This window comes from Takifugu flavidus, unplaced genomic scaffold (genome assembly GCF_003711565.1).
Source record: "Takifugu flavidus isolate HTHZ2018 unplaced genomic scaffold, ASM371156v2 ctg253, whole genome shotgun sequence".
In the NCBI taxonomy this organism is placed as follows: Eukaryota; Metazoa; Chordata; class Actinopteri; order Tetraodontiformes; family Tetraodontidae; genus Takifugu; species Takifugu flavidus.
Window position 1 is genome coordinate 1 of NW_026621909.1, and position 18,518 is coordinate 18,518.

General features: G+C 44.6%; 1 protein-coding gene across 2 annotated transcripts; it reads right to left on the reverse strand.

The window, feature by feature from the left end:
• Positions 1-2,341: 2,341 nt before the first annotated feature.
• LOC130519941 (protein NLRC3-like) lies at positions 2,342-13,843 on the reverse strand. 2 transcript variants are annotated; one of them, XM_057023549.1, is made up of 8 exons: positions 13,490-13,843; positions 12,177-12,289; positions 11,245-11,347; positions 8,870-10,694; positions 7,761-7,937; positions 7,482-7,652; positions 4,275-4,448; positions 2,342-3,364 (listed from the first exon to the last, which is right to left on the reverse strand). In XM_057023549.1, the coding sequence occupies exon 4, from the start codon at positions 10,654-10,656 to the stop codon at positions 9,679-9,681; it is 978 nt and encodes a 325-aa protein (XP_056879529.1). In that variant the 5' UTR covers positions 10,657-10,694; positions 11,245-11,347; positions 12,177-12,289; positions 13,490-13,843; the 3' UTR covers positions 2,342-3,364; positions 4,275-4,448; positions 7,482-7,652; positions 7,761-7,937; positions 8,870-9,678. The 2 variants fall into 2 exon arrangements, with proteins under 2 accessions (XP_056879529.1, XP_056879528.1); XM_057023548.1 differs by lacking the exon at positions 2,342-3,364 and adding an exon at positions 3,943-4,068.
• Between the last annotated feature and the right edge of the window lie 4,675 nt (positions 13,844-18,518).

Here is an 18,518-nt window from a genome sequence, read left to right on the forward strand (position 1 = left end):
GTTATGGTTTACAAGAAAACCTAAATTCTTTCAAGATGTCAGTTCTCAACATTAAATTCAACAAATAAGATGAGAATGCATTCAAAACTAAACAGAAATACGTCATCACATCATCAAAGTGGGTCAAATGCAGCATCATCTTCTGTCATCTCAGACAGGATTCCAAGAAGAGGATCTTCATTTTCAACAACGCACCTTGACATCTCATCATGGCTCGTCTGTCAGATTACAAGCAGCTTTTTTGATCAGGTGCATCATGTTTCTCACGAACACATGATGGTGCTGGAAAAAACATCTGTAGCCTGACCTAGAGGTCAAAACTCTGCATGGCGTGCACAGCTACTAGTTGCAGCTGGTGGTTGTGGCGGAGGAGATACCAAACATATCTAGCAAGCTTGTTTTGGAGCAGAGCTTGTCCACCACCTCTGACCCCACTCATCACAGAAGTCCCACCATATCCATGGCCAGGTGTGTTGGCAGCATTGGAGCCAGCCTCAGGAAAAAGGTGTGTCAATATCTCAGAAGTGATGATCAAGTTGACACAACCCAACAGAAGTCAAGCAACCCAACATGCTGAATAGAATAGATGACACACAGCAAAGGGCAAAAAACACCCAATTCTGCTCAGACTAATCTTATCTGACCACATGTACAGGACCAAAAATATGAAAACACCATGGGTTTAGGTTTAGTTTTCTGGACTGCTTCATTCAAAACAGAACACATTTCATAAATCCATAATAACAAATTCATATTCCACAAAGACCAGTTGTTAAAACAATAAAATGGAATGCCTTGATCTCTCCCTCTTTACATACTCTCCTTTTTTTAATAAAGGATTGATTGTCCCCCTGGTGGAGGGACAAAGAGAGGAGGCTAAAACTGTCGCGTTTGTGTCCCTCTTTCCGTGGATTTTTCCACTAACTGCAAATAATATTGTTACTTATTGTGAGTATTAAAATGTGCTTCCTCAACCTCTAAAATGTTGGCTCAGGGTTAGCGGAAAACGCAGTTAGAGGAAACACGGTACAAAGTTTGATCATCCGTCACAACATTCCCGTCGACCAGCCGCAATGTGCGTCCGAAACACGCGCACGCTCATTGCGAACACGCAGCTTATTAAGCCGCATCTCGCAGCGGAACATTGATTCGAGACGACAGCAGTGAAAGAACCAAATGCTACCTGAATATTAGAGGTTTTCCATCAGGGCTCGGTCACTCAAGATGGAGCCCGAAGTTGAGAACTTTCACTTTCGCTTCTTCTTCCTCTACACGTCCCGTGTTGTGGTTGGATCGCGTCATATTCAGCACAAGCGCCTCTCTTCAGAACAATTTGGTCCACGTTTTAACTGAAATACTGGGAAACAACTGGAGTTCGTCTGACAGATGTTCGTTTTTGGGTGCGGAATCAAACTGGGTCAACTTTTTGATCTATAGGATCCCCTCTGGTTCAAAGTGTCCCTATAGGATATTGACAGTACTGACCTTTTGGGGGCTGCACACACCTCTTAATGGTGACGGCACCAACGGAGCTGATCCAGTTGTCATCAGCTGGCCAGTCTGACTCCAGCTCATTAGGGGAAATTTGCTGATCTGGAGGAGAAGCTTTCAAAACTTGACGGGCTGGGGGGGAATGACTGTAATTTTGGAATCAGTGTGCCAATTTTATTTTTAATCAGAATAATTTAGAATAATTTCAACAGGATATTTTCAAATTGTTCCCCAGTGTAACTTCACCTGAAATTGTGGACTCCAGAATATCACCATTAAATCCATTTAATCACTTAATAGCTGTGGAATTTGAGCCATGAGAAAAATATCTCTCCATCATGATTTCCAGAATTTTTCATCAATATCTGAGATTCTTCGAAAGCTTCGCTGGTGTTGGGTTTTTATTGCTTCTGCTTCATTTTCAGGCGCAGTTCTTTTATTTTAAATCAAATCAAATCATCTTTATTTGTAATGTCTGTTGTAGTCAAACTGGTGCTATGCAGAATCCCAGGGCCTGATCCCTAACAATCAACAGGAAAATCTCCCCTTTAACAGGAAGAAACCTTGAGCAGGACCAGGCTCATATGGGGGGGGGGGGGGGGGGGGGGACCCTCCTGCTGATGGGGGGGTGGGTAGGGAGAGAGAGGAGGAAGGGGGAGGACAGGTAGAGGAGAGACAAGGCAGACATCATTCAGTTCATTTTAAAACCCACTACATTATATATTTTGAATAGCTGTGCTGGTAATCGGAAGGATAAAACTATTCTGTAAAAATGTATGTTTAGCTTTGTGAAATTGTGTCGTATAGGTCAAATAAGAACAAAAAATCAACTGCTGAACCAGTGCAATTTATTTTTAACGTGTTAATCTCCACAAAGAAAGAAAAAAGAACAAACAACAAGTTTATAGTGGTCCAGTAATGCGCTCTAGTCATACACCAGTACAGTTAACAATAACTCATGTTTTCCACCTGCTTTTCCATCTTCAGTGGGAATAATCCAGCGCGTTCTGGGCTTGAACAAAGGTATTAAAAGCTGGCTGAATGTCTGAGGTGACTGAAGGACACACTTGGGCTTTTCTCAATAGAGAAGGGGCACGGCACAGTGCAGCAGGTTCTCATCTTAAAATTTACTGTATTCATGGGAGTTTTATTTGGTCATTTTGCTTCTTTTTATTTCCTATTTCCCACATTTATTCATAGTTTTTATTAGATTGCAATAAATCCTATAACATTGAACAGACTGACTAAAGTCAAATGACCTGCGGTTCCCACCGATAGCCGTCATTCTGATGGGTTTTTGCTGGCTGCAGCTGAAATATTCCAATGCTCCATGTCACAGAGACAGTAAATACTAAACCCTAAAGATTCTGAAGGCATGATGTAAAATAGTAACGTATAATACAGACATTTGAAGAGACAATTAAGAGAATGTTTCCATGCTTCTAAGAGTGGCCGAGGAGCCATTTAGAACTTTATAAAGATGCATTGTGTGATACCAGGAACTAATTTAATTCAAGGCGAAGCTGCTTCTGCTTTGTCGACCATCGACTGATCTCCTGAAAGTCCACCAGCGCTTTTTAAAAACTGAATTTTTCATCTATGGAGGGAGTAGACGGCAGATGTTCCACAGATGCTCTTCACCAGTGGTCAGTGAGTGATGCAGCAGATGAGCGGGAGTTGACTGGCTCAACCAGAAATGACTCAATGTCTCCAGCCCATAGTGTGGATTCTCTACGAGATCAGACAGCAGCTTCACTCCTGAATCCTGCAGCTGTTCTGACTCAGGTCCAGTTCTCTGAGATGGGAGGGATTGGACCTCAGCGCCGAGGCCAGAGAGCCACAGCTGATCTCTGATAAGCTGCAGCGCCTTAATCTAAATAAAGAAGGAAACTTTTATAAGGTTATAAGTGAAACCAGTATTCATCTGAAAGGTTAATCAAAGGCATGATCTGTAAATATTTAATTTAGTTACAGGTTTAAAAATGATAGTAATATGTAATTACCACAATTCCAACCTCTCAGGTTTGCACTGTTCCAAAGGAGAATATATATTGTTCTGGCCCTCACTCTTCCCAGGTTCTCCCACCTCTTTCCCTCCCATCTCATCATGGAGATCCATCTCACCTGTGGCTCATCTTTAAAGGCAAAACTGTCTTAGATGACTTCCTGTCTCCCTCACCATCTCCCTCCTCGTTGGCTGGTGTCTACCAGGCACCCTCACCTAGTTTTGTCTAATTTTGGTTACCATCTGTCGGCTTTTTCATTGTCCTTAAATCAATTTATCATGAATAAGTGGTCCCCGTGTGGCCCTCCCTCCTGAAGGAACTGGGCACAACACACACACTCAGAAAGTGTGAGGACCCTCGGATGGAATAATGGACATTTTTGAGAATGGTGTTTACCTCAGAGTTTCCAGTCGGCAGTTTGAAAGTGGAGGAGAAAACCACAGAGCAGCTTCACTCCTGAATCCTGCAGTGTTGTCCACTCAGGTCCAGTTCTCTGAGATGGGAGGGATTGGACCTCAGCGCCGAGGCCAGAGAGCCACAGCTGATCCTTGATAAGCTGCAGTATTCTAATCTGAAAAATGCAGGATGAGGTTATACGGAGCAGGTCTGCATGTTATCTGCGTCAGTACTAAACCTACGTTAGTTCTTAGTTGGGTCAGACCTGAATTCACGATATTACAAGGAATTTCTTTAATGTGGTGCATCACAGCAGTGTTGAGAACAGCCTCACTTCACCATCTTAGCAGCTGGTATATAGGTAGAAAAATGAAGACTGACCTGAGCCTCTCCAGTTTACAGTTTGGACTCTTCAGTCCAGAACAGAGCCGCTTCACTCCTGAATCCTGCAACGTGTTGTAGCTCAGGTCCAGAACCCTCAGATGGGAGAGGTTGGACTTCAGAGCTGAGGCCACAGAATCACAGCTGGTCTCGGATAAACTGCAGCGACTTAGTCTAAAATAACAATTATTTTGAGAGAAGACAAATAAAAATCAACATGTACCAGAGCAAAACACAGCTTACAAGCAACAAACCTCTGGTCCTGCACCGGCTTATCTGCCGTATGTTCCTATTTTGGGTTCTTCAGGGCGGTTGGACAAGATCTCCAGCGTATGTGTAAAGTGTGTGTGGGTCAAAACACCTTCCAAGTTTGTGAGACCACATCTCTCAATAGCACACAACTCTTGTCAGGAGTTGGGACAAAGCGACCCACTCCTGATAGCTTGTGGGCGATGCTGCAGCGACCCTGCAATCCTACACTCTCTGGTGTGAAACCAAATCAAAGGTTTAGACACTGCTGGATGCTGGAAGGGTGGCTATAGTCTGGACGCATCGTTCCCCTGACTGCACATTTCTCCAACAATGATTGGCAGCTGGTGTCACTTGTTCTCCAGATGAGAGAAGGAAAGAGAGCCACCCCACAGTGTGTTTGATTGCCCCACTGCAAGCTCAATGCTGCAGAGAACATTGCAGGAGCATCAATTCCCCTCAGGGCATCAACAAGGACCTCAGGAAAAGGTGCAGCTGCCACCTACTAGAGACAAGCACACTGAGCTGAGATTCAAAGCCCTCTCCTCCCAAGAGAAGAGCCTGTTGTTGGAGGCTCTTCTGGGCGATACCTGGTGCCACAGCTCCAGCTCAGCCCGTCTCTGGAGCTGAGGTGGAGCTTAGCAAGTTTCATGGTTCTCCACCACTTCCTCTCGCTGAGGACCTTCTCAGCTGGTGGTTTCTTCGCTCCACCTTCCAAGTTGAGCAGGTGAGATGATTGTGGACTTCAGGAAAGTTACAGCCCCTTTGCCCCCCCCTTGCCCTTATGGACTCCCCCATCACCATCCCGGACTCCTTCCGCTTCCTGGGCACCACCATCACCCGGGACCTTAAGTGGGAGCAACCATCAGCTCCCTCATCAAGAAGGCCCAGCAAAGGATGTTCTTCCTACGGAAGCTGAGGAAGCTCAAACTGCCTCCCAGGATGTTGGCGCAGTTTTATACGGCCATCATCGAGTCCATCCTCACCTCCTCCACACCCCGGTGCTATGCTGGTGCCACCGCCAGGGACAGACTGAGGCTGCAGCGCGTCGTGCGCGCTGCCGAGAAGGTGATCGGCTGCAGGCTTCCATCCATCCAGGACCTGTATATCTCCAGGACCCGGAGGTGTGCAGGTCGGATCACAGCCGACCTTCCCACCCTGGTCACGGACTGTTTTCCCCCCTCCCCTCAGGCAGGAGACTACGGTCCATTCGGACCAGAACCTCCCGCTACACTAACAGCTTCTTCCCCTCTGCCATCAGGCTGCTGAACACCAAGTGACTTATCACTTAAGCACCACGTACAGCAGCCAGTCGGACTCACGAACAATACATCACATTACTCCTGCATTGACCTGCACTATTTCTTACCACTCACTATTTATGTATATACTGTATATAAGTCTTATTTAATTTTATTTATCTTATTCTAGTGTGGTGTTGATGTCTAGTGTTATGTTGAATGTCGCAGCGGCACACCATGACAAATTCCTGGTTTGTGTAATACTGTGTATTACATGAACAATGGCAATAAACCTTCTTCTGATTCTTCTGATTCTGATACTTCTGCATTCCTGCCACCAGTGTCTCTGCAGAAAGAGTCTTCTCTACTGTTTTATATTATAGAATTAGGATTTTTGGCTGATGTCTTAGATGTTGTTGACTAAGAGCAGGTTTTTTTAATAAACAAGAAAGATTCGATGAGAAGAGCACTCACTCACTCACTCATTTTCTACCGCTTGTTCCTCCACTGAGGGTCGCGGGGGGGCTGGAGCCTATCCCAGCTCAATGGGCGGAGGCAGGGTACACCCTGGACTGGTCGCCAGTTAATCGCAGGGCTAACACATACAGACACACAACCATTCACTCTCACACTCACACCTACGGGCAATTTAGAGTTTCCAATTAGCCTAATCCCCAATCAGCATGTCTTGGACTGTGGGAGGAAGCCGGAGTACCGGAGAGAGAGAACCCACGCAGGCACAGGAGAACATGCAAACTCCAACAGAAAGTCCCCAAACATCCCAACCGGGGATCGAAACCGGGGCCTTCTTGCTTGAGGCAACAGTGCTAACCACCCACCACCGTGCCGCCCCGATGTGAGGCAATGTATTATTTCATGAGCTACTTCCACTACTATTATATACACATACTTCCATATTGTCTTAGATTGCAAGCTGCATTTATTGCATCGTTCATAGAAAGTCATATTTGTGAGGAGAGAAACTCCAATAAGGTCATTTTCTTTAATGACCATTACAACAGAAGGAGGCGATGAACAAACAGATTGTATAAAAATGTGTGAAAATATGGATGGAAACCTTTTTAAAATGGTTGCATTGTGTAGAATCGGGTAGAATCAACTTGTTGACTTCTGATTTGGACTCCAATGGAAGTGAGGTGCAACAATTGTGGATGCTGAAAGCTTCAGATCTTCATGAAGGTTTCTGTGGTTGGACTGACCTGCTGCCCCTTTAAGAGGGAGGCAGGTTTGGGCTTCTGGCTGGAATGAAGCCACCTAAGATGAGAATGACCGCAGGCTTTCGGTACCAAGGTTTAACAGGGTGCTCACTTCACACTTGGGCTTTTCTCTTTTTTGGGATGGCTTTTCTCAGGAGAGAAGGGGCATGGCACACTGCAGCAGTTCTTTTTGGGTTTGCTAGTTTTCCTTCTGATCTTTAAAAGACAGGAAGAACCGTTTTTATTGGTCTGAATGTTTGGGCGGTTTTGTGGCCAGCCTAAAATAAAACAAGACAAATCTACAACTGATACTTCCTTTCTAGTCACTGATGACCATCCTCACATGGGACAGATTTCCACAACCAATTTAATACTGCAAATCTGTCCTGTGTGGTCTTTTTCTGAGAACTGTAACACTACGTTTATAACAAAGATCAAACATGGAAACATATTGTCTAACTAGTTACACCTGGGAAAGTACTGGATCATCTCTGACTGACCTGAGAGTCTCCAGCTTACAGAGAGGATCCTGGAGAAAACCACAGAGCAGCTTCACTGCTGGATCCTTCAGCTGGTTGTAGCTCAGCTCCAGAACCTCAGGGGGAGGGATTGGACCTCAGCGCCGAGGCCAGAGAGCCACAGCTGATCTCTGATAACAGCAGTCCCACAGCCTGGAAAGGAATAAATGGGCAAATAAAAACACATTTCTAAATCTGAAAATGAAGAGAAAAGCAGAAAATGTAAAGAAATTTAGAAAAGACCAACAGAGGCCTCCTGACCTGAGCGTCTCCAGTCTGCAGTTTGGATGCATCATTGCAGAAGACAGTAACTTTACTATGGCATCTGTCAGGCTTTTGTTCCAGCTTAAGCTCAGCTCCCGTAGATGAGAAGGGTTTGACGTCATTGCTGAGGCCACAACTTCCCAATGACTCGTTGAAAGAAAACTATCATACAGTCTGTTGTGTATGAAACAAAAATAGTGAGTCAAACTTTGGGATTTCTCATCAACTTATCTGAGAATCTACCTCAACACAAATGTAGCTCATTTCCTGGAAAAGCTAAATTCAACACCGTAGAGTGGCAACAGTTTGAACGACCATCAGATCTGAAATGCAACTGAATTATTCTCAACATTTGTCTTATTTTAGAACAGCTCATAATTACTCAATATTTAAAATGATTATAGCAAATGGTTTAAAGAAACGTGCATCTTTTTATCTGTCTATCGGCTCTTTGGATATTTTGCATTTCATCCAATTTGTACGATGGTGCGTCAAGTCTTAATTCAGCGATCCGATCGATGACATCAGAGTCTCTGGTTGCATCGATTGCCCTCAGCTTCTGTTCTATCTGCCTGTTTCCCTTCACATCATTTTCACTGCACCTTTTGTTGCTAGTGATGAAGTTGCCACCTAACGGGTGTGGAAAGGGTCAAACAACTTTGTGGGTCACATAAAGGCTCCAAACGGAACCGCCACAAAGACCTAAAACACCCATTTAAACCAACGAGGCCGGCTGTTTTTACGTTGAACAAATGAAGCAAAATAGTCACGTGTCATTAGTTAAAATGTGTTTTTCTGTCGTGTTGAATACGATGTATACAAACAAACAAAAGTTATTTAATTACATGACAGTAATTTCATGATAGTCAGTTAACTTGTGGCTCCTATTATTCCTGCCTTATGTTGGTTTGTCTGGATTGACCTTTGAACTTATATCCAGCCAGTGTTGAACATTTCTGGATGAATTGTTGTGTTTTTTTAATTTATGGACGCTGCAATGGAGATAAAGAATTGAAGGAATGACCACTGGAGGGGGTATTGCTACCTGACATGATCCACTCGCTTGATTTAAACGCCGATGTCCGGCCCCAAAAATCTTTACTTACTCGACCTTCCTGCAGTTCCTCACAGCTGGAATCAGGCGACGTCGTCCCTCCTCTGAGGTGTTGTACTGCTGCAGGTTCAGCTCATCCAGAACCTCCTCTGACATCTGCAGCAGGTAGGCCAGAGCTGAACAGTGGATCTCTGACAGTCTCCTCTCTGATTTCTCCCCTGACTTCAGGAACTCTTGGATCTCCTGATGGACTGACTGATCCTTCATCTCCATCAGACAGTGGAAGATGTTGATGCTTCTGTCTGGGGAGATTTTATCACTGTTCTCCCCTTCAGGTTGTTGAGGACCTTCTGGATGGTTTCTGGGTGGCTGTCCGTCTGATCCAACAGTCCACCCAAGATCCTCTGATTGGACTCAGAGAGAGAGACCATGAAGGAAGCGAACAAACAAGTCCAGGTGGCCATTTTCACTTTTGAGAGATTTCATTAGTGCTCTCCTGAGGAAGTCATCAAGAGATGTGGCTGGATCGTTATTAAACAACCCAGCAAACCCGGAAAAGCGGATTGGTTCAGAATATTTAGGAACTTATTTATAACCGCTGTGTCTTTCCTGGTGTAACGGTGGAACATGTAGACGGCAGCCAGAAACTCCTGAATGCTCAGATGAACAAAGCAGTAGACTGATTTCTGGAAGATCACACTCTCTCTCTTGAAGATCTCTGTACAAACTCCTGAGTACACCGACACCTCAGAGACGTCCAGTCCACATCGCTCCAGGTCTTCTGAGTAGAACATGATGTTTCCTTTCTCCAGATGTTCAAACGCCAGCCGACCCAACTTCAGAAGGAGTTCTTTATCAGCCTTAGTCAGTTTTTCCTGGTCTCTGCTTTCCTCCATACTTCTGCTTCTTCCTCTTTATCTGAACCCTCAGGAAGTGTGAGTAGAGGTCAGTCAGGGTTTGGGGCAGCTCTCCTCTCTGGTCTCTGGTCATCATGTCCTCCAGAACTATAGCAGTGATCCAGCAGAAAACTGGGATCAGACACATGATGTGGAGGCTCCTGGAGGCCTTGATGTGTGAGATGATTCTCTTGGACAGATCTTCATCACTGAACCTCCTCCTGAAGTACTCCTCCTTCTGGGAGTCAGTGAAGCCTCGTACTTCTGTGATCCTGTCAACACACGAGGGAGGAATCTGATAGGCTGCTGCAGGTCTGGAGGTGATCCAGATGAGAGCTGAGGGAAGCAGGTTCCCCTGGATGAGGTTCACCAGGAGCACGCCAACGGACGATACTTGTGTGACATCAGAGATGACCTGATGGTTGTTAAAACCCAGTGAAAATCTGCTTTCATCCAGGCCATCAAAGATGAACAGAAGTTTCCAGACAGTCAGATCTTCTGCTCTGATCTTCTGTAATGTTGGATGGAAAACATGAAGCAGTGAGAGAAGACTGTGCTGCTCATCTCTGATCAAGTTCAGCTCCCTCCATGAGAGCGGAAGCACCAGACTGATGTCTTGGTTCTCCAAACCTTCTGCCCAGTCCAGACTGAACTTCTGCACTGAGAAGGTTTTTCCAACGCCGGCGACACCGTTGGTCAGAACCACTCTGATGTGTCTCTGTTGCTCAGATAAGACTTTGAAGATGTCCTGGCACTTGATTGGAGTGTCCTGGATGTTCTTCTTGGAGGTTCTCTCAAGCTGTCTCACCTCATGTTGTGTGTCCACCTCCTCACTTTGTCCCTCAGTGATGTAGAGCTCAGTGTAGATCTTGTTCAGCAGGGTTCCACTTCCTGCTTCATGAGTTCCTTCAGTCACATGTTCACATCTTCTCTTCAGACTCATCTTATGACCTTCTATCACCTCCTGCAGTTCACCACCCTCTGAAACAAACAATCTTTTAAATCATTTTACAATTGTCATCTACAGCAGTAACACAGATGTCCTCAACTGGAAAATATTCTGTCATGTTTGAATGATAGAAGCAACAGTCGGGTAATGACCCATCTCACTGTCAGTTTGAAATGTTATGTCTTCTTATGTACACCTATTCTTTTATTTCATTGGGTTTCAATGTAATTTAGTCTATAACAACCATTTCATGTCTTCCAAGAGTTTGCTTGGACTAAACAGCTGGTAAAAGCTGGATGATATTTAGAAAAAACACGCAAACCTTCTCCAAACACATCATACTCAGCAGACCCATTGTCCTGTAAAGGTCACCTGCCTTCAGCTCTTTAACACTTTCCAGAACTAAATGACTAAATGTTGCTAAATACTGTCTAAGCATTTAGGAAGGTCTGAAGAGGGTCCAGGGGTTCCAGTGGAACCAAACAAGTGCTCTCTGGATCTTCTCTTGCACATTGTAAATACACAAGTTGTTCCTTTATTCCGACCCAAAAGTATCTTATACATACAAATGTAGGAGCTTACGTGAGACGCTGTTGTTCAGGTCGGCGGTCTGCAGTTCAGTTCTCCGTTTGTTTTCACCCTTGGACAGGAGGAATCTCCAATGGAAGCAGACCGTCTCTGATAGCTGTCAAAAATGGGAATAGTGGTTATACATGTCTACTGGGCGTTAGCAACGCCTAAGAAAGGCTGCGTTCACTTCTACTTTCAGTTTGCTCTGACAGCTGAAGATTGAATGAACACTGAGCAAAAAATATAAAGTTATTTAGGTTCTAACAAGCTCGTTTAGTTGGAGAAAAGTGTATTTGATCTAAGTGTTTAGTGGCTTTTCTTCATTGTGAATTTATGTTAAAAATAAAAGTGCCAAATCAGGAACATAAACTCATAGAATAGAACAAAAGTTCTCCATTTATGCTCCAAATACAGTAGTCTGGTCTCTGAAACTGATCATAAATAGCACAGAGGTCACGCGTATTCAAAAGCTTATTTCAACCATTTAGAAATGACTGATATTGTTGTCTATGGGTTTATTAGAACCAGGAGCCTTATAAATAGACTTTTTAATGAATTTTCATGACATGTGGTGGAACAGTGTGGCAGAACAAGCTGCACAGACCTGCCATGTCTTACCCATCCGTATCTAAATGGAGAGCTGGAGCACTCTGCAATGATGGATATTGTTGGGAAACTTTAAAATATATGCCTAGGAATTTTAGTGAGATGATGTTAACCCATGTAGGAGAAATGACCAGTTAAAAACACAAGCAATTTTCAGTTTTAAAAGATTTACCACACTAAAATTAACATGGGAGTTAATGGGAGCGAACGCTGACATGTTGGTGCACCGTTTCATTAATTTCATTTTTCACGATAGTAGAGGCTAATACCTACAAAATGATGTTTTGTATGGTTGTGAAATGTTCTAAGGCAGAGTTATGTGGTTCAGAAAACTTTACTTTAAAGGTGAGCCCTGAGGTCTGATACCAAAGTTTAAAGTTCGTGTTTGGAGTGGTCGCTCTTCAGGGACACCCAGCTGGGCACTGTGGACTCTGCTCTGTCCTCGTCCATCCTGAGGAAACATCAGAAATAGTGATGAGACTGTGATGAAGGTAAATAATCTGGAGAGGTTGGAGTTAAATAATCCCAATTCACTGCATTTTTATCAAACAGGAACATTTCTAATCCATTCTGGATAACAACTGAATCAATAAATCAATGATGTCTCTGTATCATTTTCATGTTTTCAGAGTTTAAGCTGCTTTTTTTAACTGTTCCCTGCAGTGAGAAAAGAACTGGCACCTTTTCCAGCCCCTCATCCTGCAGCACTGAATGTGCTCTAAAGTTCTTTCCAGAGCAAACGTCTCTGCACTTGCAGCAACATGTTGTAGTCATGGATCCGTGAGGAGAACCGGATACAGGAAACGCCCCCACTTTGATCCCAAAACCCAACTGGTGGCCAACGGTGGTCCGGCAACGACGGGGACGCTGGTCCATCGGGCCCACAACACTGGTTTTCCACAGGCCAACATGGTGAAAGGACTGTCTTCAGCTCAGCCACTAAATTATCTGGTGCTACATAAACATACTAGTCAGGACTTTTTAACTTCCCTCCTTTGTTCCCCTCTTCAATTATTTCTATGATCCAAGTCCTCAAAGATCACTGCTCTATTTAAAATAGATGAAAGAAATGACACCCACTCCTGCATTTCTTTCACAGTGGTTCCACAACATAGAACAATAAACCACTGGAGAAAACGTGCAACATGAACCCAAAATCCTGTTGGTGTCCTGTGATCCTGTGTGGATTTATTTAATTATTTTTTAAGTTTAAGTTTATTGTCTTAAATAATACCAAAATATCCAGCTGTAACCTGGACTGTTGAACAACTCTAATAACTTTATGAGCTTTTCACCTGTCACAAAATGTCGCTCTTCCTGCTTCGTCTGAAGAGAATAATTTCACTTTCACTTTTAAAACCTAATCAACAGCTTCATGGCGTATATATTACTACCATTAAAGCATTTTGGGAGGGTTTAAAGTTCTTTTAGGATCAGTAGCAAAGAGCAGAAAAAAAAAAACTTCACTTAGAAAGACTATTCAACTATAACTAAAGCCAGACTATAAGAAAGTTAAATAAGAACTATTCATTTATAATGTATAATGATGTTTTGTGCTAAAACTAAATATGAAGTCTAGTTGATTCAAATCTTGATTTTATCTCCAAACACAACTGTCAATTCTTTTCAATAATGCTCTTCGTTTACTCACCTTGTCGGTCTTCAGTCTTCCTGCTTAGTCTGAAAGGAATACTTTGAAAAACTGGTTTGTTGGGTTCCCAGTTTCTGGGACCGTTGTTGCTGGTGTCTACCTGCAGGGGGCGTGGAGGAGCCGCTCATCAGCCACAGCTGGCCCCGCAGACACACGCACCTGCGGTCTCTCTTCAATCTCCCGTTAGATTTAAGGACAGAACTCCCGTCTGCCAGCGGCGGAGTGTTTTCGTCCTCATCGCCAAACCCTGACTTCTGTGGCTTGACTATTTTTGAGAGTTTTCCGAGCGGACTTGTTTTGGACTCTCTCGAGGTCTCTCCGCCTCTCTGAGAACGCGGACCGAACTGTTCTTGTTCACTTTAAAATAAAGACGCTTTTCGGACACCATTCTCCACCATTATTCAACCTAGTTAAATAAATAAGATTTATGATGCTTGACAGATTTTAAAGACAGCATATTTCTGCAGCCCTGGAGTCCAGGAGGAGCAGCAGAGGTCAGAATGTGCCTGTGTGATGAATTCTGATGAGTGAAACTGTCACACATTTTCATTATTTATTGTCATTTTGGGGTCTAAACTGGGCCAGTTCTGTGAGCTGTTTTGCTTTTTCTGTGGACCAGATGTTCCAGGCAGGTTCCATCATCGGACACAGATGGAGACAGGTCACGTGACAACAGTCAGCCTTTAGTTCTTTATTACAGGAGGATCTGGTTTATATACAGACACGAATCTGCAAAATACAAAAAAGTATATGACCCAAAGTACTAAAAAGTCTACATACACGCACACGCGTGTATTAAGTGTTTATACACACGTGTGCGCGTACGTGCACACTGTATATTCATCTAATAACTGTTAGTTTCTAAAACACCACAGTAGAGTCACTGAGGCACGGCTTCACCTCCTTTACACCGAGGTTTCCCTGAACAGGTGTGATGAACTGTTGCAGAAGGAAAAGCATGGAACATGTTAATAACCGGACACAACAACACTCAGGTTTATTGTCTGACGGCATCAGTGTCTCTGGTTGCATCTGTCTGAGGAGCATTGTGAAACCAGGAGCAGTGTAAATGGGGGGGGGGGGGGGGGGGGGGGGGGGGCAGTGAGTGGATGCTGCATTCATCAAACACACAATAGTCAGAAGAGAAGAAGGAAGAACAGAAGCCCGTGTTCCTCAGTGTTGGTGTGGAGACGCCTGTTTGGAGGAGCAGGAAGCAGGCTGGACTCTTCCAGCTGGCTTTAATGCCACTTCTCTTCTGAGAACCTCCCAGCAGCTTTCTCTCCACCATCTTTTTACACTGAAGGGTTTTGATCATTTCAGGTCAGATGTTCTTGGACTGAGGTTAAACATGTTTGTTCTTGTGCTCGGAGCGAACCGACGATCCTCTAAAGTCAGGCATCCTAAAGGTGGATGTTTTCTGAGGCCTGGAGGCTTTAAAGTGGCGCTTTTACCCACTTGTCCTCGTTCTGTTGGAAACTTGATCCAAAAACCTTTTCTGGAGCTTCATGTTCTGCTTTTTTGAAGGAATGAAATGGTTTCATCAGCGCTGCCGGGGGCTGAGCAGGCTTCATAAATCTGAAGCTCTGAGATCCTTTAAAGATCTCCTGGAATCAGCAGATGGGGGTTTGATCCAAAACTGTAAGAATCAGTCAAGCTATCAAATCTTGACTCAGTCCAAGCGTGAACCAGTCCATCCAGAGCTGATTATGGCTCAGCCAGGAGGAAAGCACGGCCTGGGGGGGTTCATATGGAGCAGGCACACTCTGGCTCTATTGCTACTGAAAACAGCCCTTCAGCACAGCAGCCTGGAATACAGTTCTGGAGAACACCTGTTCCCAACAGAACCTGTTTAAAACGGGACCAGTAAAGATGCCCGGCGTGACCACGACCACGGGGAGAGAGGGGGGGGGGGGGGCAGAGACAGGCGGTAACGCCGCTGCCCACCGATTCACCTGGAAACAACAAAAACCCCAGCAGCTTGGACCCAATATGGCAGCGTGTTCCTCAGAAACGCTCCTCAAACTCTCCCCACAGCTTCATTGCTAAACAGGATTTGGGTTTTTTTGTCCGTGCTAAATGGAAAGTGTTTGTCCTTTGGTGGTCCAACAGGACCACGATTTGGATGGATGGATGATTTGATGTTATTGAGAATAAAAACAGCTGAAAATGGAAGCGGAGATGTTTCAGAGCACCAGAGTTCAGAAAGAGTTTCTAATCAAACACCGCCTGTTGGGAATGATGAATGGATGAATTTTTATTTAATTTAGACTAATTTAGACTAATTTTAACATCCTTTATGCCAGTTCCATAGAGCGTGCGCGCACACACACACTAGCAAAGATGATATCCAAACAGCCAAATAAATGGGAGTCAAAAGAAATCATTTAAAGCTCATATGTCAGAGTCAAGGTCGAGGGTTTTCTATGGCCCCCGGGATGATATTGATTTATTATTAGAACCGGCCCACAGGCCGCAGATGTTTTACACAGGCCAATACTACATTTCCCACAATGCAACGGTGACAGTCTGAGCGGGAGGTGGCTTCATTTCATTATTTATCAGTAGTCATTAGCATAACAGCAAAAGTTAACTTTCAGATACCCATAAAATGGCAAAACGGAAGGTGGACACTGAGAACCGGGGGTTCAAACAAGGTGGGAGTGGGAGCACATGTTCACGGAGGCAGCTGGGAAACCTGGGTGTCTTCTGAGTGGAGAAAGGGTGGCGGTAATGAAAGAATATCATCTGAGACGCCATCATGAAGCTAAACACGCGGACAAAGACAAGAATATGGACATGGAACAAAAGCTACAGAAGGTTGAGGAGTTAAAACCAGGCCTCAAATCTGGACAGGCTCTGTTCAGAAAAGCCAAATCTCAAAGCGAGGCTGCTGTCAAGGCCAGTTTGATTCTGGCAGAAGAGATCGCTCAATCAGCCCGGCCATTTCCAGAGGGGGATTTCATCAAACACTGCATGCTTAAAGTTTGTGAGCAAGTTTGCCCAGACAAAAGGCAACTCTTTTGAAACGGGAGCCTGAGCAGAAACACCATTGTTGTCCCTCAATCTAAAAGAGCAGCTGGAGAAAAAGGGGAAAGATTTCATGGCATCTTCCCTGGCTGTGGATGAGAGCAGCGACATTAGAGGGGACTCCAGCCTCAACGTGACAGAGGAGTTCCTGGCGTTACGTCCTGTGCACGGCACAACCACAGGACAGGATTTGTATGAAGAGGTGTCAAGATGTGGAAATGAGATGGAGCTGCCTCGGGAAGAAACTGGTGGGTTGGACAACAGACGGAGCAGCTGCCATGTGTGGACACAGGAGTGGACTGGTGGCCAAGATACGGGAGAAGATGCAGGAGGAGAACGTTACGCTGAACTGACAGCTCATCATTGCATCATACACCTGGAATCGCTGTGTGCTGAAGCCCTGAACATGGAACATGGAATGTTCACCATCACGCACGCAGGGAACTTTATCAGAGCCAAAGGTTTAATTCAGCGCCAGTTCAAGGCGTTTCTGAGCCAGTGGCAAACGCAGCGTGGTGATTTGCCCCATCACACTGAGGTGCGATGGCTAAGCCAGGGAAAGGTGCTGCAGAGATGTTTCCAGCTTCCTGAGGAGATCGGATGTTCTTGGACAGCAAAGGGAAAGACACGACTCAACTCCCAGACCAAAGGTTCTTGTGTGAAACGGCTTTTCTGTGGGACATTCCGAGTCATCTGAATGCAATGAAGCTGCAGCTGCAGGGTCGGGGTGGTGTCCCCTCTGATATGTACAGTACAGTGAAGGCCTTTAGAACCAAACAGACTCTGTGGGAGGCACAGATGCACAAAGGAAACTTGAGCCACTTTCCCAGCTGCCAGACCCTGAAAGAGAAGCTCTCTACCAGTGTGTTCCCGAGCGCACAGTTTGCTGATTAAATGAGTGTTCTCGCCGCTGACTTCCCACGCCGAGTCACTAACTTAAAAGCACCAAAAAGAAGGTTTGAACTGCTCAGCCGTCCGTTTGAGGTTGAGGTGGAAAGCTCAGCACCAAAGCTCCAAATGGAGGTGATTGAGCTCCAATGCAGTGATGCCCTGAAGGCAACACATGGGGCAGTGGGTGCTGCGGAGTTTGCCCGTTTCCTCCCCGACACACATCCAGGCTGCTCCAACGTTGCCTGTGTTGGGCAGCACAGACCTGCGGGAACAACTGCTTTCTTTGATGAAGCTGAACAAAACATCACACAGAAGTGGACTTCCTGCTGAACACCTTCACTCAATTGTGAGGAGTTCCTCAGCTCAGAGCCGGACCCCCAACATTGATGAACTCGTCCAAAAGATGAGACACCACCAAGTATCAGCCTCAAACAAGTGAACATTAAGGTGCAATAACACATTTACAATTATTACTCAGCTCAAGTTTAAAAGTTCAAGGTAAATTTAGCCACTTTTGCTAAATGAGAAAATCTACTGATGGTGCCTTGAATAATACCGCTTCATTCATTTAATGTTCATGTTTTGGGGATTTTTATAGAAAGCAAATTTGTCTTTTGTGCCTCTTGAAAATTAAAAATGACTGACAGAGCCATAAGAAACTATTGCTTTATTTATCTGATCATATTGTAAAATATTTGTTAGGTTTTCAGTTGGTTCAGTTTGGTTCACTAGACCAGGGGTCACCAACACGTTGCCCGTGGGCACCCGGTCGCCCGTCAGAACCACCTGAGTCGCCCACCGGCCTGTTCTAAAAATAGCTCAAATAGCACCACTGACCAATGAGCTGCATCTCATTTATTTTGTTTGCTATTCTTGTTTAAATCACACATAAACTGGAAATAAAATATATTTTAAAAAAAACTTTAAAAAATGTTTAATAAACTATGACCTAGTATAGTTCAAAGGTCAGTATGATGCGCAGGACCAAAACGTAGCGTCTACGCAGATCGCTACGATCAAACAGCCGAGCGGGCGCAGCCAAAACGAGGAGACGACTGACCCATAAAAAGATGGCAGAAAAAAGAAAGAAGACACATCATTTTCACGACGA